The sequence below is a fragment of the Lichenostomus cassidix genome, chromosome 29 (assembly GCF_008360975.1).
Source record: "Lichenostomus cassidix isolate B80296 chromosome 29, HeHo_3.0, whole genome shotgun sequence".
NCBI lineage: Eukaryota > Metazoa > Chordata > Aves > Passeriformes > Meliphagidae > Lichenostomus > Lichenostomus cassidix.
This window is the reverse complement of record NC_139509.1, coordinates 1572512-1594987: the sequence shown is the minus strand read 5'-3', so window position 1 is coordinate 1594987 and position 22476 is coordinate 1572512. Positions and strand designations below refer to the sequence as shown.

Sequence of the window (22476 nt, the reverse complement as noted above, 5' to 3'; positions counted from 1 at the left end):
AAAAGAGAGGAGAGGAGGTTTAAGGTGTCTGGGGCACTGTGGGGTCCCCAGCTGAGGACTCTGGACCCTGCTTGGTGTCACAATCCCAATTTACCACAATCCTACAGCCAAATATCAACCCTGGAGTTGTTGGTGAGACAAAGCAAGTGGGACAGTGAGTGAATAAAATCCCACAGAAGAAGAGATGAATAAAATCCCACAGGATGTCCTGTGAAGCCCAAAAAATAGAGGAGAGGAGGTTTGGGGTCCCAGGTGAGGACTCTGGACCCTGTTTGGTGTCACAATTCTAACTCACCGCAATCCTACAGCCAAACCTCAACCCTGGAACTGTTGCTGAGACAAAGCAAGTGGGACAGCGAGTGACTAAAGTCCCACAGAAGAAGAGATGAATAAAATCCCACAGAACGAGAGGTGAATAAAATCCCACAGAAAGAGAGATGAATAAAATCCCACAGAAGAGATGAATAAAATCCCACAGAAGAGATGAATAAAATCCCACAGAACGAGAGATGAATAAAATCCCACAGATGAAGAGATTAATAAAATCCTACAGAAGAGATGAATAAAATCCCACAGGATGTCCTGTGAAGCCCGAAAAGAGGGGAGACGAGGTTTAAGGTGTCTGGGGCACAGTGGGGTCCCCAGGTGAGGACTTTGGACCTGTTTGGTGTCACAATCCCAATTTACCACAATCCTACAGCCAAACCTCAACCCTGGAGTTGTTGGTGAGACAAAGCAAGTGGGACAGCGAGTGACTAAAATCCCACAGAAGAAGAGATGAATAAAATCCCACAGCATGTCCTGTGAAGCCCAAAAAATAGAGGAGAGGAGGTTTGGGGTCCCAGGTGAGGACTCTGGACCCTGTTTGGTGTCACAATCCCAACTCACCACAATCCTACAGCCAAACCTCAATCCTGGAACTGCTGCTGGGACAAAGCAAGTGGGACAGCGAGTGACTAAAGTCCCACAGAAAAAGAGATGAATAAAATCCCACAGAAGGAGAGATGAATAAAACCCCACAGAAGAGATGAATAAAATCCCACAGCATATCCTGGGAAGCCCGAAAAGAGAGGAGAGGAGGTTTAAGGTGTGTGGGGCACTGTGGGGTCCCCAGCTGAGGACTCTGCACCCTGCTTGGTGTCACAATCCCAATTTACCACAATCCTACAGCCAAACCTCAACCCTGGAACTGCTGCTGAGACAAAGCAAGTGGGACAGCGAGTGACTAAAATCCCACAGAAGAAGAGATGAATAAAATCCCACAGATGAAGAGATGAATAAAATCCCACAGCATGTCCTGTGAAGCCCAAAAAATAGAGGAGAGGAGGTTTGGGGTCCCAGCTGAGGACTCTGGACCTTTTTGGTGTCACAATCCCAACTCACCACAATCCTACAGCCAAACCTCAATCCTGGAACTGCTGCTGGGACAAAGCAAGTGGGACAGCGAGTGACGCTGTGGCTAAAGAGGGACCTGCGGGGACATTCTTGCCGTTTCTGGGACACCCCGGGAGGCTCCGAGCCAGCAGGGAACGGGCAGTGCCGCCCGGAGCTCTCAGCCAGTCCAGCAGGCAGCGACCCAAAACTCCGAGCTGCAGGGCGAGGAGAGAATCTTCCGTCTCGATATTTATTGGGATTTTTATTTAAAGGACAGGGATGCAGTCAGAGAGCTTTCCCACAGGATGAGGAGAGCATCTTCCATCTCCTCTCAATATTTATTGTGATTTTTAAAGGATAGGGATGCAGTCAGAGAGTTCTCCCGCAGGACGAGGAGAGAATCTTCCATCTCCTCTCGGTATTTATTGTGATTTTTATTTAAATTACAGGGATGCAGTCAGAGAGCTCTCCTGCAGAACTTGGAGAGCATCTTCTGTCTCCTCTCAGGATTTATTGTGACTTTTTTTTAAAGGACAGGGATCCAGTCAGGGAGCTCTCCTGCAGAATGAGGAGAGAATCCTCCATCTCCTCTTGATATTTATGGTGATTTTCAAAGGACAGGGATGCAGTCAGAGAGCTTTCCCACAGGACGAGGAGAGAATCTTCCATCTCCTTTCAGTATTTATTGTGATTTTCAAAGTACAGTGATGCAGTCAGATCTCTCCCACAGAACGAGGAGAGAATCTTCTATCTCCTCTCGGTATTTATTGTGATTTTTATTTAAAGTACAGGGATGCAGTCAGAGATCTTTCCTGCAGGACAAGGAGATCATGTTCTGTCTCCTGTCGATATTTATTGTGATTTTTATTTAAAGTACAGTGATGCAGTCAGAGATCTCTCGGCTCTGGGATTGGAATGGGGAGGACAGGGAGCATTCCAGCATTCCAGAATTCTTCCAGAATTCCAGCATTTCAGAATTATTCCAGCACTCCAGAATTCCAGCATTCCAGCATTCCAGCAATCCAGAATCCAGAATTCCAGAATTCCAGAATTATTCCAGCATTCCAGAATTATTCCAGCATTCCAGTATTCCAGCATTCCAGAATTATTTCAGCATTCCAGAATTCCAGAATTCCAGCATTCCAGAACTCCAGAATTCCAGCATTCCAGAATCCCAGAATTCCAGTATTCCAGAATTCCAGCATTCCAGCATTCCAGAATTATTCCAGAATTATTCCAGAATCCCAGAATGATTCCAGAATCCCAGCATTCCAGCATTCTAGAATTCCTGAATTATTCCAGCATTCCAGAACTCCAGAATTCCAGAATTATTCCAGAATTCCAGAATCCCAGAATTATTCCAGCATCCCAGAATTCCAGAATCCCAGCATTCCAGCATTCCAGAATTATTCCAGAATTCCAGAATTCCAGCATTCCAAATTATTCCAGCATTCCAGCATTCCAACATCCCAGAATTATTCCAGAATTCCTGAATTCCAGAATCCCAGAATTCCAGCATTCCAGCATTATTCCAGCATTCCAGAACAATCCCAGAATTCCAGCATTCCAAATTATTCCAGAATTCCAGAATCCCAGAATTCCAGCATTCCAGTGTTCCAGCATTCTAAAATCCCAAAAATCCAGCATTCTAGAATTCCAGAATTATTCCAGCATTCCAGAATTATTCCAGAATCCCAGGATAATCCCAGCCCAGGCAGGAGCAGTGACCGCTGGACAGGCTGAGCAAACCCGGCCAGCTCTGGGGACAAGTGGCACCTGGCTGGCCAAGGGACAAATTCCAAATTCTCCGTGAGCCCAAGAGCTCGGAGCTGTCCTGGGATTTGGGATTCTCTGTGTCCCTCTGTGGGTCATTTGCCTTTTCCTGCCCCGTGGGCAGTTTGTAGCTTCCCCCCCACGGGAAAAAAGTGTGAGTTTTGCTTCCCCAGATCCCCAAAATTGTGAGTTTTGCTTCCCCAGATCCCCAAAATTGTGTTTTGCTTCCCCAGATCCCCAAAATTGTGAGTTTTGCTTCCCCAGATCCCCAAAATTGTGAGTTTTGCTCCCTCAGCTCCCCAAAATTGTGAATTTTTCTTCCTCAGCTTTCTGAAGTTGTGAGTTTTGCTCCCTCAGCTCCCCAAAATTGCGAATTTTTCTTCCTCAACTCCCCAAAATTATGAGGTTTGCATCCTCAGATCTGCAAAATTGTGAATTTTTCTTCTTCAGCTCCCCAAAATTGTGAGTTTTGCTTCTTCAGCTCCCCGAAATGGTGAATTTTGCTTCCTCAGCTCCCTGAAATTGTGAATTTTTCTTCCTCAGCTCCCCAAAATTGTGAGGTTTGCTCCCTCAGCTCCCCAAAATTGTGAGGTTTGCATCCTCAGCTCCCCAAAATCGTGAGTTTTGCTTCCTCAGCTCCCCAAAATTGTGTATTTTTCTTCCTCAGCTCCCCAAAATTGTGAATTTTTCTTCCTCAGCTCCCCAAAATTGTGAATTTTTCTTCCTCAGCTCCCCGAAATTGTGAGTTTTGCTTCCTCAGCTCCCCAAAATTGTGAATTTTTCTTCCTCAGCTCCCCAAAATTGTGTATTTTTCTTCCTCAGCTCCCCAAAATTGTGAATTTTTCTTCCTCAGCTCCCCAAAATTGTGAATTTTTCTTCCTCAGCTCCCCAAAATTGTGAATTTTTCTTCCTCAGCTCCCCGCCAGCCACACATAGAATCCCAGAGAGCTCTGAAGTGCACCAGGGGAGGGCACAGCGTGGTTTTGGGGACATTTATTGATCAGCAGCACGAGCCAGGCTCTGTGGCTCAGCCCCGGCCACCAGCCAGGGGTCACTCAGACCACCAGCTGCCCACACCGACTCGGGGGCAGTTGGTCCCTGCAGTGCCAAACCCCAGGGGACAACCTGGGACAGGCAGAGAGGTCATGGAATCAGCCCAGGAAAACCTGTGGCTACAGGAGATCCCCAGGGATTGGGCCAGGCGTGATAGAGAGAGGAAAAAAATCTAAATAAACGAGCTCCAGAGTGTCCCTGCGTGGTCAGCAGGTGGCCTGAGTGACCCCTGGGATGGCATTTTCTGTGCTGCTGCTGCTGCTCAGGACAATCCTCAGCGCCTTTGGGAATGCTCAGGTGGAGCCTGGCAGGGATCTGTGCTCTGTCCACCAGGCAGGGAGGAGCTGGTGTCACCCAGAGTGTCCCCAGGGGGCTGACAGGAGGACTTGGGACACTGTTTGTCACAAGAGTCCTGCCCAGAGGGAATCCACCGTGGCAGGAGGAAGGAAGGAGGAAGATGCTCAGCCTGACCTCAGGGCAGACCTCAGACAGCAGCAGGAAAAAATTAAATGAGCCTTTCAGAGGGAGAAAGAGGTCAGCAGGTAGCTCTGGGCCAGGCTCAGTGGCCACGCTCAGTGGCCAGGCTCAGTGGCCAGGCTCAGTGGCCAGGCTCAGTGGCCAGGCTTAGTGGCCAGGCTCAGTGACCAGGGCAGTGTCCAGGGCTGGGGAAGGGAATCTCTGCCCTTCCAGCACCCTGCAAAGGCTCCCCAGAGCCCCAGGGCAGTGGCCAGGGCAGTGTCCAGGGCTGTGTCCAGGGCTGGGGAAGGGAACTTCTGCCCTTCCAGCACCCTGCAAAGGCTCCCCAGAGCCCCAGGGCAGTGGCCAGGGCAGTGACCAGGGCAGTGACCAGGCTCAGTGACCAGGGTAGTGCCCAGAGCAGTGGCCAGGCTCAGTGGCCAGGCTCAGTGACCAGGGCAGTGACCAGGGCCCTGCAAAGGCTCCCCAGAGCCCCAGGGCAGTGGCCAGGCTCAGTGGCCAGGCTCAGTGACCAGGCTCAGTGACCAGAGCAGTGTCCACGGCAGTGGCCAGGCTCAGTGACCAGGGCAGTGTCCAGGCTCAGTGTCCAGGCTCAGTGACCAGGGCAGTGTCCAGAGCCCTGCACAGGCTCCCCAGAGCCCCAGGGCAGTGGCCAGGGCAGTGACCAGAGCAGTGACCAGGGCAGTGTCCAGAGCCCTGCACAGGCTCCCCAGATCCCCAGACTGTCCCAGGCGGTGGCAGCAGGTCAGGCTGGTGGCACAGGAGCTCTCAGCACACCTGGCAGGGCTGGCTGTCCCCTCAGGGCCACTCACAGGTGCTCGGGGTGGCTCTGGAGACACGCGATGAAGTCGGTGACAGGTTTGCCCTCGTAGCAGATCCGGTAGACAGCGGTGAAGAGGGGGAACCTGGGGGGACACAGAGTGACACTGATGGCATGGTCAGAGCACCTCGGCTTCTGCAGGAGCAGCTAGGGTGGTGGCACTGTGACATTTGTGCCAGGCTGGGGTGACACGGGCAGTGCAGAGCCACCTGGGCAGTGGCACTGTTACATTCCTGCCCAGCTGGTGTGACTTGGGAAGTGCAGAGCCACCTGGGCCAGTGGCACTGTGTCACTCATGCCAGGCTGGTGTGACACAGGCAGTGCAGAGCCACCTGGGCAGTGGCACTGTGACATTCCTGCCCAGCTGGCATGACATGGGCAGTGCAGAGTCACCAAGGGGACAGCTGGGCCAGTAGCACTGTGACATTTGTGCCAGGTTGATGTGACTTGGGAAGTGCAGAGCCACCTGGGCCAGTGGCACTGTGTCACTCATGCCAGGCTGGTGTGACACGGGCAGCGCAGAGCCACCAAGGTATGTTTTCCCCTCCTGCCACTTCTGGAAATGTCCCAACCCCACCCCAGCTGGTGTGACATGGGCAGCGCAGAGCCACCAAGGTGTGTTTCCCCTGGTGTGACACGGACAGTGCAGAGCCACCAAGGGGACAGCTGGGCCAGTGGCACTGTGTCACCCGTGCCAAGCTGGTGTGACACTGGCAGAGCAGAGCCACCAAGGTGTGTTTTCCCCTGTGTGACACAGGCAGAGCAGAGCCACCAAGGCGTGTTTTTCCCTGATGTGACACTGGCAGTGCAGAGCCACCAAGGTGTGTTTTCCCCTGTGTGACACTGGCAGTGCAGAGCCACCAAGGCATGCTTTCCCCTCCTGCCTTTCCTGAAAGCTCCCAGCCCCACCCCAGCTGGTGTGACATGTGCAGAGCCACCAAGGTGTGCTTTCCCTGATGTGACACGGGCAGAGCAGAGCCACCAAGGTGTGTTTTCCCCTCCTGCCACTTCTGGAAATGTCCCAACCCCACCCCAGCTGGTGTGACATGGGCAGTGCAGAGCCACCAAGGGCAGCTGGGTCAGTGGCACTGTGTCACCCGTGCCAAGCTGGTGTGACACTGGCAGCACAGAGCCACCAAGGTGTGTTTCCCCTGGTGTGACACTGGCAGCACAGAGCCACCAAGGTGTGTTTCCCCTGGTGTGACACTGGCAGCACAGAGCCACCAAGGTGTGTTTTCCCCTGATGTGACACAGGCAGCACAGAGCCACCAAGGTGTGCTTTCCCTGATGTGACACTGGCAGCACAGAGCCACCAAGCTGGGCTCTCCCCTCCTGCCGTTCCCGGAAAGCTCCCAGCCCCAGCCCAGCGAGGCACTCAGACATTCCAGCACTCACTTCTCCACCACGTTCTTGCTCTTGAGGATCCGGTGCAGCTCAGCAGACGTCTGGGGACCTTGCAGCTTCTGCCCGTTCAGCATCTCCTTCTCCAGCTGCTCGATAGACTGCAAGAACCCGGAGGTGAGGAGCTGAACCTGCAGCCCAGTGCTGCCCAGTGCTGCCCAGTGCTGCCCCAGCTCTGCCCAGCGCTGCCCAGTGCTGCCCAGAGCTGCCCAGTGCTGCCCAGTGCTGCCCAGTGCTGCCCCAGTGCTGCCCCAGTGCTGCCCCAGTGCTGCCCCAGTGCTGCCCAGTGCTGCCCCAGTGCTGCCCCAGTGCTGCCCCAGCGCTGCCCAGTGCTGCCCAGTGCTGCCCAGTGCTGTCCCAGCTCTGCCCCAGTGCTGCCCAGTGCTGCCCAGTGCTGTCCCAGCTCTGCCCCAGTGCTGCCCAGTGCTGCCCAGTGCTGCCCAGTGCTGCCCCAGTGCTGCCCAGTGCTGTCCCAGCTCTGCCCCAGTGCTGCCCAGTGCTGCCCAGTGCTGTCCCAGCTCTGCCCCAGTGCTGCCCAGTGCTGCCCAGTGCTGTCCCAGCTCTGCCCCAGTGCTGCCCAGTGCTGCCCAGTGCTGTCCCAGCTCTGCCCCAGTGCTGCCCCAGCTCTGCCCCAGTGCTGCCCCAGCGCTGCCCAGTGCTGCCCCAGTGCTGCCCAGTGCTGCCCCAGCGCTGCCCAGTGCTGCCCCAGTGCTGCCCAGTGCTGCCCAGTGCTGCCCTGGAGCTGGGCAAGGCTGGGCAGTACTGACCACCCTCTGGGGGCTACCTGGGGTCACCTCCCTGCCTGCTCAGGGTGTCACAGAACCGTGGAATATCCCGAGTTGGGAGAGACCCACCAAAATCATCCATCCCAGCTCTCAGACACCCCAAAAACCTCACCCTGTACATCCCTGGGAACATTTTCAAACACTCTGGCAGCCTCAGGGGGCTTGTTTAGTGACCAACAACCCTCTGGGGGCTACCTGGGGTCACCTCCCTGCCTGCCTGGGGTGTCACAGAACCATGGAATGTCCTGAGTTGGAAGGATGGATGACAAGGATCATCCACCCCAGCTCCCAGACACCCCAACAATCCCACCCTGTGCATCCCTGGCAGCATTTCCAAACACTCTGGCAGCCTCAGGGAGCCTGCTCAGTGCCTGACACCCTCTGGGGGCTACCTGGGGTCACCTCCCTGCCTGCTCAGGGTGTCACAAAACCATGGAATATCTCAAGTTGGAAGGATGGATGACAAGGATCATCCATGCCAGCTCCTAGACACCCCAACAATCCCACCCTGTGCATCCCTGGCAGCATTTCCAAACACTCCTGGAGCTCTGGCAGCTTGTTTAGTGCCCAACCACCCTCTGGGGGCTAACTGGGATCACCTCCCTGCCTGCTCAGGGCGTCACAGAACCATGGAATATCCCGAGTTGGAAGGAATCCACAAGGATCCTCCATCCCAGCTCCTCCCCCTGGCACAGACACCTCATCAATCCCACCCTGTGCACCCCTGGGAGCATTTCCAAATGCTGTGGCAGCCTTGAAGAGCCTGCTCAGTGCCTGACACCCTCTGGGGGCTAACTGGGATCATCTTCCTGCCTGCTCAGCAGGCTGATGCAGGAATCACAGAATCATGGAATATCCTGAGCTGGAAGGGATCCAAAAGGATCATCCATCCCAGCTCCCAGACACCCCAAAAACCCTACCCTGTGCACCCCTGGGAGCATTTCCAAACACTCTGGCAGCCTCAGGGAGCTTGTTTAGTGCCCAAACACCCTCTGGGGGCTAATTGGGATCACCTCCTGCCTGCTCAGCAGGAATCACAGAATCATGGAATATCCCAAGCTGGAATGGATCCAAAAGGATCAGACACCCCAAAAATCCCACCCTGCGCACCCCTGGCAGCATTTCCAAACCCTCCTGGAGCTCTGGCAGCCTCGGGGAGCTTGGTTAGTGCCCAAACACCCTCTGGGTGCTAACTGGGATCACTTTCCTGCCTGCTCAGCAGGTTGATGCAGGAATCACAGAACCATGGAATATCCTGAGCTGGAAGGATCATCCTTGCCAGCTCCCAGACACCCCAAAAATCCCACCCTGTGCACCCCTGGGAGCATTTCCAAACACTCTGGCAGCCTCGGGGAGCTTGTTTAGTGCCCAAACACCCTTTGGGGGCTAACTGGGATCATCTTCCTGCCTGCTCAGCAGGAATCACAGAACCATGGAATATCCCAAGCTGGAAGGAACCCACGAGGATCCTCCATGCCAGCTCCCAGACACCCCAAAAATCCCACCCTGTGCACCCCTGGGAACGTTTCCAAACGCTCTGGCAGCCTCTGGGAGCCAGTTTAGTGCCCAACCACCTTCTGGGGGCTAACTGGGATCACCTTCCTGCCTGCTCGGGCTGTCACAGAATCATGGAATATCCCGAGCTGGAATGGATCCAGAAGGATCAGACACCCCAAAAATCCCACCCTGTGCAACCCTGGGAGCATTTCCAAACGCTCTGGCAGCCTCTGGGAGCCAGTTTAGTGCCCAACACAGCCTCTGGGAGCCAGTTTAGTGCCCAACAACCCTCTGGGGGCTAACTGGGATCACCTTCCTGCCTGCTCAGCAGGAATCACAGAACCATGGAATATCCCGAGCTGGAAGGGATCCAAAAGGATCATCCATCCCAGCTCCCAGACACCCCAAAAACCCTACCCTGTGCACCCCTGGGAGCATTTCCAAACACTCTGGCAGCCTCAGGGAGCTTGTTTAGTGCCCAAACACCCTCTGGGGGCTAATTGGGATCACCTCCTGCCTGCTCAGCAGGAATCACAGAATCATGGAATATCCCGAGCTGGAATGGATCCAAAAGGATCAGACACCCCAAAAATCCCACCCTGCGAACCCCTGGCAGCATTTCCAAACTCTCCTGGAGCTCTGGCAGCCTCGGGGAGCTTGGTTAGTGCCCAAACACCCTCTGGGTGCTAACTGGGATCACTTTCCTGCCTGCTCAGCAGGTTGATGCAGGAATCACAGAACCATGGAATATCCTGAGCTGGAAGGATCATCCTTGCCAGCTCCCAGACACCCCAAAAATCCCACCCTGCACACCCCTGGGAACATTTCCAAACACTCAGGGAGCCTGCTCAGTGCCTGACACCCTCTCGGGGCTACCTGGGATCACCTCCCTGCCTGCCCAGGGTGTCACAGAATCATGGAATATCCCGAGTTGGAAGGATGGATGACAAGAATCATCCACCCCAGCTCCCAGACACCCCAAAACCCCACCCTGTGCATCCCTGGGAACATTTCCAAACACTCTGGCAGCCTCAGGGAGCCTGTTCAGTGCCCAACAACCCTCTGGGGGAAGAACCTCTCCCCGATTCCCACCCCAAACCTCCCCTGGCACACCTCCATCCCCCCCAGCGCCGCTCACCTTCCCGGTCTTGGCGAAAGCCTCGGCCACCTTGCGGTTCCGTCCCCCGTAGCAGGTGGTGATGAGGTCAGCCACCCCGCAGCTCTCCAGGAAGGTGGAGGAGGTGACAGGACCCTTGCAGAAGAGCTTGGCGAAGGCAATCATCTCCATCAGGCCCAGGCGGATCACGGCAGCCTTGGTGTTGTCCCCGTAGCCGAGGCCATCGCAGAATCCTGCTCCCACTGCCACCACGTTCTGGAAAAGAGCAGCACTGAGGCTCCCAGGTTTGCAGCAAGACTTTTAGAGTTCTGGGAACTGTGGCTAGCACAGGTCTTTCCCATGAGAACTTTCCTCTGTGTTTTATAAACAAAGATAAAAGTTTGGATGTTATTAAAAACAGTGTCTGGAGATTTGGGCAGTTCAGGCCTGGCCAGTCAGGCCTAGGGGGGAGGTTTCTGACTGACCAATCTGGGTGACCTCTGAAAAGTCTATATAAGCTGAAATCAAAATAATAAATCTCTCTTTTCTATGCCACGCTGAGAATCCGGGATTTCTTCTCTGCTAGCAGCTCAACAGCAACAGAGAACAAGCAGGGTGAAGTGAATAAATCCCCTTTTGCATGATTTTAAACCCCTGAATGTGAACTTTCAGTTTTCTCCGTATTTCCTCCCAGCCGAGCTCAGCGCTTTGCTGCGTCCTTGAGACACCTGTGGGATCACAGTGACCACCATCCCTCACCCCTGAGCCCCCTGCAGACCCCAAACCTGACCCCAAAAAGCCCTGAACGCCCACCTTGAGAGCCCCACAGATCTCCACCGTGTCGGCTTCCTGCACCACCGACACGCGGAAATTCGGGGTTTGCATCAGCTCCTTCAGCATCTGCCCGTGCTTCATGTTCTTGCAGCCTGGGGAGACATAGCAAGGAGGAGAAAGGTGATGAGGATGACCTTGAGGTAGGTCTGGAGGTCATCCAGGGAGAGGGACTTTGTTGGGGAAGATGAAATAGGAAAAGTCTTATAAATAGGATTACCTGGCAAAAGATGCTGAGAATGTGGGAAGTGTAAGGGAAATTGAGATGAAGACAAGCTTTGAGTTACTGAACAACTAGAAAACCGACTGGAGGTAATCCCCCTCTTGATGAGACAATCCTCTCTGCCAGCAGACAGGTCCAAGGGTCAGAGCAGACCCTGCCAACTTGGGTCCAAAAAGCAGTTTTTAGGGTTTAAAATATAACCCCGTATGGTAATGGGATGATTCTTACAGGTTGTGTGTAAATGTTGTAGGGTTTGGAGCTTGTTGTAGATTGGTTAATGAGAATTAGAATATTCAACACAGGAGATGATTTATTGTATTGTAAAGGCAACCAGAATCTCTCTTTTCCACTCCTCTTCTACTCTCTCTCTTGCTTCTCTGACCTGCTTTGGGCTCGTCTGGCAGCCCCTGGCAGCTCTCCTACACCCACCCATGGTGTAGAAGATTATTTTCACAATAAATTATTGTTTTCACAATAAATTATTATTTTCACAACAAATCCCATGCTCTAAACCTGACTTCAGAGATCTCTCATCTCTGTCCAAAACCCACAAACAGACCCCAAAAATCCTACTGGATCTAATCCTACAGGGATGACCTTGAGGCAGCTCCACGTTGTCCTGGAGGTCACCCAGGGACAGGAACCTGTTGCCCAACCGATGGATGTCACCAAACATTTGCAGGTCCACAAAGAGCCAGGCACACACTGCCTGACAGATTATCAACGTTTAACCGAATTTCTCAGCGTTCCCAGAAGACAATCCCCATCAGAAATAACCTCCTGAACACTCAGTGGGTTAAAAACACCTCCAAAAAGTTGCAAATTTGGGGTTTTCTGTGCTGACAGGGGTTGTGCTCCACCTCCCTGGCCTCCTGCCCAGCAGGTTTGCTGCTGTTGAATAAAACACTCCGGAAGGCACAACTCCTGACCCAGCCAGCTGCCCTGTTTGCTTTGGCTCTGCGAGGTTCCCGAAAGCACAGAGGATTTAGGACAATCCCCAGGTGAACTGCCAAGCAGCTCTGGCTGGCAAGAGCGTGAGATCCAGGTGAGTGAAGCCCAAAGAAATCGAGGATGGAATTATTCCTAAAAGAACTCTTGAAACCCAAGGGAATCGAGGATGGAATTATTCCTAAAGGACCTCTTGAAGCCCAAAGAAATCGAGGATGGGGGATATTCCTAAAGGACCTCTTGAAACCCAAAGAAATCAAGGATTATTACTAAAGGACCTCTTGAAGCCCAAAGAAATCAGGGATGGGGATTATTGCTAAAGGACCTCTTGAAGCCCAAGGAAATTGAGGATTATTCCTGAAGGACCTCTTGAAGCCCAAAGAGATCGAGGATGGGGATTGTTCCTAAAGGACCTCTTGAAGCCCAGAGAAATCAAGGATGAGAATTATTCCTAAAAGACCTCTTGAAGCCCAAGGAAATTGAGGATGGGGATTATTCCTGAAGGACCTCTTGAAGCCCAAGGAAATCAAGGATGGGACTATTCCTAAAGGATCTCTTGAAGCCCAAAGAAATCAAGGATGGGGAATATTCCTGAAGGACTTCTTGAAGCCCAAAGAAATCAGGGATGGGGGTTATTGTTAAAGGATCTCTTGAAGCCCAGAGAAATCGAGGATGGAATTATTCCTAAAGGACCTTTTTAAGCCCAAAGAAATCAGGGATGGGATTATTCCTAAGAGACCTCTTGAAACCCAAGGAAATCAAGGATGGGAATTATTCCTAAAGGACCTCTTGAAGCCCAAGGAAATCAAAGATGGGGATTATTCCTGAAGGATCTCTTGAAGCCCACAGAAATCGAGGATTATTCCTACAGGACCTCTTGAAGCCCAAAGAAATCAGGGATGGGGAATATTCCTAAAGGACCTCTTGAAGCCCAGAGAAATCGAGGATGAGAATTATTCCTAAAGGCCCTCTTGAAGACCAGAGAAATTGAGGGTGGGAATTGTTCCTAAAAAACCTCTTGAAGCCCACGGAAATCAGGGACGGGGAATATTCCTAAAGGACCTCTTGAAACCCAGAGAAATCGAGGATTATTCTTAAAGGACTTCTTGAAACCCAATGAAATCAAGGATGGGGAATATTCCTGAAGGACCTCTTGAAGCCCAAAGAGATCAAGGATGGGATTATTCCTAAAGGATCTCTCAGTGTCACCCCTTTAAATTATGCCAGGACTGTCTGATGCCCACTGAGGAACTTCTAGCTGCACAACTCTGTCATTAACGAACTGATCCCACCAGAAACCCTGGGAATGAGCCCATGGGATCTCCTGCCTCCCCAGGGAACAGGACCAGCAGAGTTTCAGCTCCTGCTTTGCCTCCTCCTGCTCGTCACAAACGAAATCTGCTGGCGAGGTGGAGCTCCTTACCGATGGTGGTTTCACAGAACTTCTCGTCTGCCACCTCGTTGGCGATGTTGGCCCCCATGAGGACGTTCATTTCTATGCCCAGCTTCTCGTGGATGATGTCTGAGATCAGCCTCAGCCCCTCTGGTCCTTCGTCCACGCCCTGGGGGAGAGCCAGGGATGGGAATCACAGGCTCAGTGAGAGTGGAAAAGATCTCTGAGGTCATGGAGTGAATTTGGTTGAGCAGCTTGTCGAGCAGAGCGTGAGGAGTCAATCCTCCTGGAGATCTGTCCTCCACCCCAGTGCCACCTTGCTGTGCTGCAGGACCCGAGGGATCCTGATTGCTGAGCTGTGCTGAGCTGATCTCGGTGCAGGAGATCCCCAGATGGCCTCAGCCTTCTCCACCAGCAACCCCCAAATCTGCACCAAGACTCTGACCCCATGTGCCCCTTCCCCAGCTGCCCATTCTGATCCTAAATATTTCTGATCCAAAATGTTTCCACTCCAAAATTCTCCCCAGCTGCCCATTTCTGCTCCAAAATATTTCTGCACCAAAACATTTCTGCTCCAAAATCTCCCACCGCCCATTTCTGCTCCAAAATATTTTTGCTTCAAAATATTTCTGCTCTGAAATCTCCTCACTGCCAATTTCTGCTCCAAAATCCTCCCATTGCCCATTTCCACTCCAAAATATTTCTGCTCCAAAATCTCTCACTACCCATTTCTGCTCCACGCCCTGGGGGAGAGCCAGGGATGGAAATCACAGGATCAGTGAGAGTGGAAAAGATCTCTGAGGTCATGGAGTGAATTTGGCTGAACAGCTTGTCGAGCAGAGCGTGAGGAGTCAACCCTCCTGGAGATCTGTCCTCCACCCCAGTGCCACCTTGCTGTGCTACAGGACCCGAGGGATCCTGATTGCTGAGCTGTGCTGAGCTGATCTCGGTGCAGGAGATCCCCAGATGGCCTCAGCCTTCTCCACCAGCAACCCCCAAATCTGCACCAAGACTCTGACCCCGTGTGCCCCTTCCCCAGCTGCCCATTCTGATCCTAAATATTTCTGATCCAAAATGTTTCCGCTCCAAAATTCTCCCCAGCTGCCCATTTCTGCCCCAAAATCTCTCACTACCCATTTCTGCTCCAAAATATTTCTGCTCCGAAATCCCCCCACTGCCCATTTCTGCTCCAAAATCCCCCAATGCCCATTTCTGCTCCAAAATATTTCCACTCCAAAATCCTCCCATTGCCCATTTCTGCTTCAAAATCTTCCCAATGCCCATTTCTGCTCCAAAATCCCCCAATGCCCATTTCTGCTCCAAAATATTTCCACTCCAAAATCCTCCCATTGCCCATTTCCATCCAAAATATTTCTGCTCCAAAATCTCCTCATTACCCATTTCCTCTCCAAAATATTTCTGCTCCAAAATCCTCCCAATGCCCATTTCTGCTCCAAAATATTTCTACTCCAAAGTCACCTCACTACCCATTTCCTCTCCAAAATATTTCTGCTCCAAAATATTTCTGCTCCAAAATCCTCCCAATGCCCATTTCTGCTCCAAAATATTTCTGCTCCCAAATCCCCCAAAGCCCATTTCTGCTCCAAAATCCCTCACTGCCCATTTCTGCTCCAAAATATTTCTGCTCCAAAATCTCCCACTGCCTATTTCTGCTCCAAAATCCTCCCAATGCCCATTTCTGCTCCAAAATATTTCTGCTCCAAAATATTTCCACTCCAAAATCCCCCGTTACCCATTTCTGCTCCAAAATATTTCTACTCCAAAATCACCTCACTACCCATTTCCTCTCCAAAATATTTCTGCTCCAAAGTCCTCCCAATGCCCATTTCTGCTCCAAAACCCTCTACTGCCCATTTCTGCTCCAAAATCTCACCACTGCCCATTTCTACTGCAAAATCTTCCCCAATGCCCATTTCTGCTCCAAACTATTTCTGCTGCAAAATCCCCCCACTGCCCATTTCTGCTCCAAAGTCCTCCCAATGCCCATTTCTGCTCCAAAATATTTCTGTTCCAAAATCCTCCCACTGCCAATTTCTCCTCCAAAACCCTCCACTGCCTATTTCTGCTCCAAAATCTCACCACTGCCCATTTCTACTCCAAAATCCTCCCAATGCCCATTTCTGTTCCAAAATATTTCTGCTCCAAAATCCCCTCATTGCCCATTTCTGCTCCAAAATCCTCCCATTGCCCATTTCCACTCCAAAATATTTCTACTCCAAAATCTCCTCATTACCCATTTCCTCTCCAAAATATTTCTGCTGCAAAATCCCCCCACTGCCTGCTTCTGCTCCAAAATATTACTGATCCAAAATATTTCTACTCCAAAATCTCCCCACTGCCCATTTCTACTCCAAAATCTCCCACTGCCCATTTCTGCTCCAGAATCCTCCCAATGCCCATTTCTGCTCCAAAATATTTCTGCTCCAGAATCCCCCCAAAGCCCATTTCTGCTCCAAACCCCAGGACTCCCCCCGCAGCCCCTGCCAGCCAGGCTGCTCCTGCTCCCACCTTGATGAGCGACATGCCCACAGCCTCTTTCTTCACGTGGCCCCTGAGCTGGTCGCAGACCTTGCCGATGAACTGGTGAGGCACCACGAAGAGCAGGATGTCAGCTCCTGCACAGGCTTTGAGCAGGTCGGGCTCTGCCACCTGCAGAGAGAGGGAGATGGGAGGGACTGGGGAGATGGGAGGGAGATGGGAGGGAAAATAGAAGGGGAGGTGGGAGGGAAGCTTGGAGGGAAAATAGAAGGGAAGGTGGAAAGAAGTTGGAAGCAAAGCTGGAAGTGAATCTGGAAGGGAGCTGGAGGGGAAGCTGGAGGGGAAGCTGGAAAGAAGTTGGAAGGGAAGCTGGGAGGGAAACTAGAAGGGAAGGTGGAAAGAAGTTGGAAGCGAAGCTGGAAGGAAGCTGGAGGGGAAGCTGGAAGGGAGTCTGGAAGGGAAGATGGGAGGAAAACTGGAAAGGAAACTGGAAGGGAAGATGGGAAGGAAGCTTGGAGGGAAACTTGAAGGGAGCTGGAAGGGGAGCTGGAAGGAAGGTGGGAGGGAAAACAGAAGGGAAGGTGGAAATAAGTTGGAAGTGAAGCTGGAAGGGAATCTGGAAGGAAGCTTGAGGGGAAGCTGGAAGGGAAACTGGAAAGGAAACTGGAAGGGAAGATGGGAGGAAAGCTGAAAGGGAAACTTGAAGGGAGCTGGGAGGGAGTTGGGAGGGAAGCTGGAAGGGAAGCTGGAAGGGAAACTGGAAGGAAGCTGGAAAGGAAGCTTGGAGAGAAACTAGAAGGGAACCTGGAAGGGAGCTTGAAGGGAAAATAGAAGGGAAGCTGAAAATAAGTTGGAAGCGAAGCTGGAAGGGAATCTGGAAGGGAAGCTGGGAGGGAAGCTTGTAGGGAAAGCTGGGAGGGAAGCTGGAAAGAAGTTGGAAGAGAAGCTGGAAGGAAGTTTGAGGGGAAGCTGGAGGGGAAGATTGAAGGGAAACTGCAAGGGAAACTGGAAAGGAAACTGGAAGGGAAGCTGAAAGGGAAGCTGGATGAGAAACTATAAGGAAAGCTGGAAGGGAAGCTTAGAGGGAAACTAGAAGGAAAAGTGGAAAGAAGTTGGAAGGGAAGCTGGAAGGAAGCTGGGAGGGAAGCTGGAGGGGAAGCTGGAGAGGAAACTATAAGGGAAGGTGGAAGGAAGCTGGAAGAGATCTGGAAGGAAGCTTGGAGAGAAACTAGAAGGGAAGGTGGAAGGGAAGCTGGAAGGGAAGCTGGAAGGGAAGCTGGAAGGAAGCTGGAAGAGCCCAAAGCCACCACGCTGAGGACCCTGCCAGCGCTGGCAGGGCAGAAGGGCCGCAGCAGAGTGGGACCATGCCAGCTCAGAGGCACCGCGTGGCCTCCAGCCCAGTCCGTGGGCTGCCAGGGCAGGGGCAAAGGTGGGCAGCGAGAGCGGCCAGGGCTGCAGCTCATCCAAGCACAGATGAAGGTCAGCGGGAGGGAGGAACTGAGCCCCGCGCAGCTCGGGGCATCCCTGCGGCTCCAGCGGCCCCGCGGAGCCCAGCGGTCAGCTCTGCCCCTCCAAGAGGATTCTGAAACCTCCCCAGAGCCCAGCGGTCAGCTCTGCTCCTCCGAGGGGCTGCTGAAACCTCCCCAGAGCTCAGCGGTCAGCTCTGCTCCTCCGAGGGGATTCTGAAACCTCCCCAGAGCCCAGCGGTCAGCTCTGCTGATCTCTCCCAGAGCCCAGCGGTCAGCTCTGCCCCTCCGAGAGGCTGCTGACCTAGGCTAGAGAATATTCAGAGAATGGGATCTGAGGGTAAAACTTCCCTAGGCAAGTTTCAGGTCTGAAAACGCTTGTTAGCCTAGACCTTAGTCTGGGAAAAAGAGAGAAAGTTTTCTCTCAGCCAGAGCCACTCTGATCGGTGTGTCTCCAGCCTGATGGACGGGAGAGGAAAGAAAGATTACATACATTTTAGATGACATTTCAGCCTGCAATGGGGATTAATGTTTGGCTGTTCTCTGGTTTTAATGGTGACTTTCTAAAACTGAAGTTAAACTATTACTCTGACATGGAAGTCCATCCGGAGCCCAGTGGTCAGCTCTGCCCCCCGGAGGGGCTGCTGGCCTGTCCCCAGAGCCCAGCGGTCAGCTCTGCTGATCTCCCCCAGAGCCCGGCGGTCAGCTCTGCCCCTCGGATGGGCTGCTGGCCTGTCCCCAGACCCCGGCGGTCAGTTCTGCCCCTCCAAGAGGCTGCTGACCTCTCCCAGAGCCCAGCGGTCAGCTCTGCCTCTCTGAGAGGCTGCTGATCTCTCCCAGAGCCCAGCGGTCAGTTCTGGCCCCCCGGACAGGCTGCTGATTTCTCCCAGAGCCCAGCGGTCAGCTCTGCTGATCTCCCCAGAGCCCAGCGGTCAGCTCTGCCCCTTGGAGGGGATTCTGATCTCCCCCAGAGCCCAGCGGTCAGCTCTGCTGATCTCCCCAGAGCCCAGCGGTCAGCTCTGCTGATCTCCCCAGAGCCCAGCGGTCAGCTCTGCTGATCTCCCCAGAGCCCAGCGGTCAGTTCTGCCCCCCGGACAGGCTGCTGATTTCTCCCAGAGCCCAGCGCTCAGCTCTGTTGATCTCCCCAGAGCCCAGCGGTCAGCTCTGCCCCTCGGAGGAGCTGCTGATCTCCCCCAGAGCCCAGCGGTCAGCACTGTTGATCTCCCCAGAGCCCAGCGGTCAGCTCTGCCGATCTCCCCAGAGCCCAGCGGTCAGCTCTGCCCCCACGGCCGGACAGCTGCCGCCCCACACTCACCACGTTGGGCGGCAGTTTCCGGCCCGGCAGGTACTTGACGTTCTCGTGCTCGGTGTTGATGATGTCGGTGAGCCGCCGGCCGCCCACCTCCTCCTCCAGCACCCACATGTTCACCTGCCGCTCGAAGCTGCTCAGCCGCGCCGTGTTCGTCCCGGCGATCTTGGCGATGGCCGAACCCCTGCGAGGGCACAGCGCGACGCGGCTGTGGCTACCTGGTCACCGCAGGTCACCCGCAGGGACACCAGGAGGTGCAGCGGGGTGACAGGGACAAGGGAGGGCAGGGACAGTGCTGGCCGAGGGGACCCGAGCGCCCCGAGCTCACCAGTTGCCAGAGCCCACGATGCAAACCTTCTTGGCACCCATGGCGTGGGGACAGCGGGGACAGCGGGGACAGCGGGGACACTGCGGGCGCTCAGCTCGCTGGCTGAACGCTGCTCGCTGCTATTTGAAGGCTGCCCGGAGCGGGGGAGGCTCCGGACCGCCTCCGGCCCCGCCTCGGCCCGGGACACCGGAGACACCGGGCAGCGCTCCGGGCAGCGCTCCGGGGACACCGGAGACACCGGGTAGCGCTCCGGGGACATCGGGCAGCGCTCGGGACAACGCTCCGGGGACACCTGGCACCGCTCCGGGCACCGGGCAGCTCTCCGTGCACTGGACACCGCTCCGGGCAGCGCTCCGGGGACACCGGAGACACCGGGCAGCACTCCGGGGACACCTGGCACCGCTCCGGGCACACCGGGCAGCGCTCCGGGGACACTGGGAACACCGGGCAGCGCTCCGGGGACACCGGGCAGGGCTCCGGGCACTGGACACCGCTCCGGGCACCGGGGACACCGGGGACACCTGGCACCACTCCGGGCACACCGGGCAACACTCCGGGGACACCGGGCAGTGCTCCGGGGACACCGGAGACACCGGGCACTGCTCCGGGCACTGGACACCGCCTCGGGCAGCGTTCCGGGGACACCGGGAACACCAGGCAGTGCTCCGGGGACACCGGAGACACCGGGCAGCGTTCCGGGGACACCGGGAACCGCCCCGGGGACTGCTCCGGACAGCGCTCCGGGCACCGGGGACCCCGGGCACAGCCCCGGTCACCGCTCCGGGCACAGCCCGCGCTCGGGGCGGGGAGGCTGCGCGGGAGGTGCAAAGCGCTGCCCCGGGGCAGCTCAGGTCCCGCAGGATCACAGAATCATGGAATATCCCGAGTGGGAAGGGAGCCACGAGGATTGTCGAGTCCAACCCTGGCCCTGCACAGACACCCCAGTGATCCACCCTGTTGGCCTGGAGCTCCCGCAGCTCTGGCAGGGTCAGGGTTGGGATCATTCTGTCCAGGAGCCTCTTCTGTGACCAAGAACCCTTTTCCTAATATCCTCTATCCTGTGTGATCCCAGTGCCCATCATCCCTTTTCCTAATATCAATTCTGTGTGATCCCAGTGCCCATCATCCTTAATTTCCATCCTGAGTGATCCCAGTGCCCAAGTCCCTTTTCCTAACATCCTCCATCCTCTATGATCCCAGTGCCCATCATCCTTTTCCTAATAAATTTCCATTCTGTGTGATCCCAAAGTCTATCCTCCCTTTTCCTAATAAATATCCATTGTGTGTGATCCCAATGCCCAGCATCCTTTTTCCTAATATCCACCCTGTGTGATCCCAGTGCCCAACATCCTTAACATTCATCCTGTGTGATCCCAGTGCCCATCATCCTTAATATCCATTCTGTGTGATCCCAGTGTCCAACATCCTTAATATCCATCCTGTGTGATCCCAGTGCCCAACATCCCTTTTCCCAATATCCTCCATCCTGTGTGATCCCAGTGCCCAACATCCCTTTTCCTAATAAATATCCTTATAAATATCCACCCTGTGTGATCCCAGTGCCCAACATCCCTTTTCCTAATAAATATCCTAATAAATATCCATCCTGAGTGATCTCAGTGCCCAACATCCCTTTTCCTAATATCCTCCACCCTGTGTGATCCCAGTGCCCAAGTCCCTTTTCCTAACATCCTCCATCCTCTATGATCCCAGTGCCCATCATCCTTTTCCTAATAAATTTCCATTGTGTGAGATCCCAGTGCCCAACATCCCTTTTCCTAATATCCATTCTGTGTGATCCCAAAGTCCATCCTCCCTTTTCCTAATAAATATCCATTGTGTGTGATCCCAATGCCCAGCATCCTTTTTCCTAATATCCACCCTGTGTGATCCCAGTGCCCAACATCCTTTTCCTAATATCCTCCATCCCGTATGATCCCAGTGCCCAACATCCCTTTTCCTAATAAATATCCTTACAAATATCCATCCTGTGTGATCCCAGTGCCCAAGTCCCTTTTCTTAATATCCTCCATCCTCTGATCCCAGTCCCCAACATACCTTTTCCTAATAAATATCCTAATAAATATCCTAATAAATATCCATCCTGAGTGATCCCAGTGCCCAACATCCCTTTTCCTAATAAATATCCACCCTGTGTGATCCCAGTGCCCAACATCCTTAACATCCATCCTGTGTGATCCCAAAGTCCATCATCCCTTTTCCTAATAAATATCCACCCTGTGTGATCCCAGCGCCGAGCCTTTCTGCATTAAAGCATTTAATTCTACCCTTTTTGCTAAAAAATGCCATTTTCCACCCATGTAAGGAATAGGAACTGCCTGGTGCAGCTCAGGACTCAGCCTGAGGCAGCAGCACTTTTCTCACAGAGGATCCTCCCCTCGCCCGAGGGCTCCAGGTTTGCAGCAAGCCATTTACAGCCCTAAAAACAAGCAGGGTGAAGAGATTAAATCCCCTTTTCCAGTTTTAAATCCCCATTTACAGCCCTAAAAACAAGCAGGGTGAAGAGATAAAATCCCCTTTTCCAGTTTTAAATCCCTGTATGAAAACTTTTTAATAGTTTCCTCCAAATTTCTGCCCCAATCCCCTGGGATTGCTGCCTCAATCCAGCAAAGTGGACATGACTTATTAGCAGTGGCCACTGGATTGCCAGTTTTGAAGGATTTATTAGCAGTGGCCACTGGATTTCCAGTTTTGCAGGATTTATTAGCAGTGGCCAATAAATTTCCAGTTTTGCAGGATTTATCAGCAGTGGCCAATAAATTTCCAGTTTTGCAGGATTTATCAGCAGTGGCCAATAAATTTCCAGTTTTGCAGGATTTATCAGCAGTGGCCACTAGATTGCCAGTTTTGAAGGATTTATTAGTAGTGGCCAATAAATTTCCAGTTTTGCAGGATTTATCAGCAGTGGCCACTAGATTTCCAGTTTTGCAGGATTTGTTAGCAGTGGCCACTGGATTTCCAGTTTTGCAGGATTTACTAGTAGTGGCCACTGGATTTCCAGTTTTGCAGGATTTACTAGTAGTGGCCACTGGATTTCCAGTTTTGCAGGATTTATTAGCAGTGGCCACTGGATTTCCAGTTTGGCAGGATTTATTAGCAGTGGCCAATAAATTCCAGTTTTGCAGGATTTATTAGCAGTGGCCACTGGATTTCCAGGTTTTGAAGGATTTATCAGCAGTGGC

General features: G+C 53.3%; 2 protein-coding genes and 3 long non-coding RNA genes across 12 annotated transcripts; 3 read left to right on the top strand and 2 right to left on the bottom strand.

Annotated features, from left to right (window-relative positions):
• Nucleotides 1-4781: 4781 nt before the first annotated feature.
• Nucleotides 4782-5333, top strand: LOC146425822 (uncharacterized). 2 transcript variants are annotated; one of them, XR_014846356.1, is made up of 3 exons: nucleotides 4782-4937; nucleotides 5069-5171; nucleotides 5223-5333. It is a non-coding gene; the product is annotated as an uncharacterized LOC146425822 (long non-coding RNA). The 2 variants fall into 2 exon arrangements; XR_014846357.1 differs by having other exon boundaries at nucleotides 5069-5184; nucleotides 5223-5302.
• Nucleotides 5334-5352: 19 nt separating this feature from the next.
• On the bottom strand, nucleotides 5353-19402 carry LOC146425819 (glycerol-3-phosphate dehydrogenase [NAD(+)], cytoplasmic-like). Its single transcript, XM_085041265.1, has 8 exons — nucleotides 19274-19402; nucleotides 18952-19129; nucleotides 16201-16341; nucleotides 13702-13840; nucleotides 11090-11202; nucleotides 10319-10552; nucleotides 6893-6999; nucleotides 5353-5582 (listed from the first exon to the last, which is right to left on the bottom strand). The coding sequence occupies exons 1-8, from the start codon at nucleotides 19312-19314 to the stop codon at nucleotides 5486-5488; spliced, it is 1050 nt and encodes a 349-aa protein (XP_084897391.1). The 5' UTR covers nucleotides 19315-19402; the 3' UTR covers nucleotides 5353-5485.
• Nucleotides 6284-6897, top strand: LOC146425821 (uncharacterized). Its single transcript, XR_014846374.1, has 3 exons — nucleotides 6284-6320; nucleotides 6567-6637; nucleotides 6815-6897. It is a non-coding gene; the product is annotated as an uncharacterized LOC146425821 (long non-coding RNA).
• Nucleotides 12045-13361, bottom strand: LOC146425820 (uncharacterized). 7 transcript variants are annotated; one of them, XR_014846364.1, is made up of 4 exons: nucleotides 13153-13361; nucleotides 13065-13111; nucleotides 12645-12971; nucleotides 12045-12603 (listed from the first exon to the last, which is right to left on the bottom strand). It is a non-coding gene; the product is annotated as an uncharacterized LOC146425820 (long non-coding RNA). The 7 variants fall into 7 exon arrangements; XR_014846362.1 differs by lacking the exon at nucleotides 13065-13111; XR_014846363.1 differs by lacking the exon at nucleotides 13153-13361 and having other exon boundaries at nucleotides 13065-13127.
• Nucleotides 19292-21433, top strand: LOC146425818 (uncharacterized). The gene is made up of 4 exons (XM_085041230.1): nucleotides 19292-20434; nucleotides 20576-20947; nucleotides 21133-21274; nucleotides 21392-21433. The coding sequence occupies exon 1, from the start codon at nucleotides 19292-19294 to the stop codon at nucleotides 20219-20221; it is 930 nt and encodes a 309-aa protein (XP_084897356.1). The 3' UTR covers nucleotides 20222-20434; nucleotides 20576-20947; nucleotides 21133-21274; nucleotides 21392-21433.
• The last annotated feature ends 1043 nt before the right edge of the window (nucleotides 21434-22476 follow it).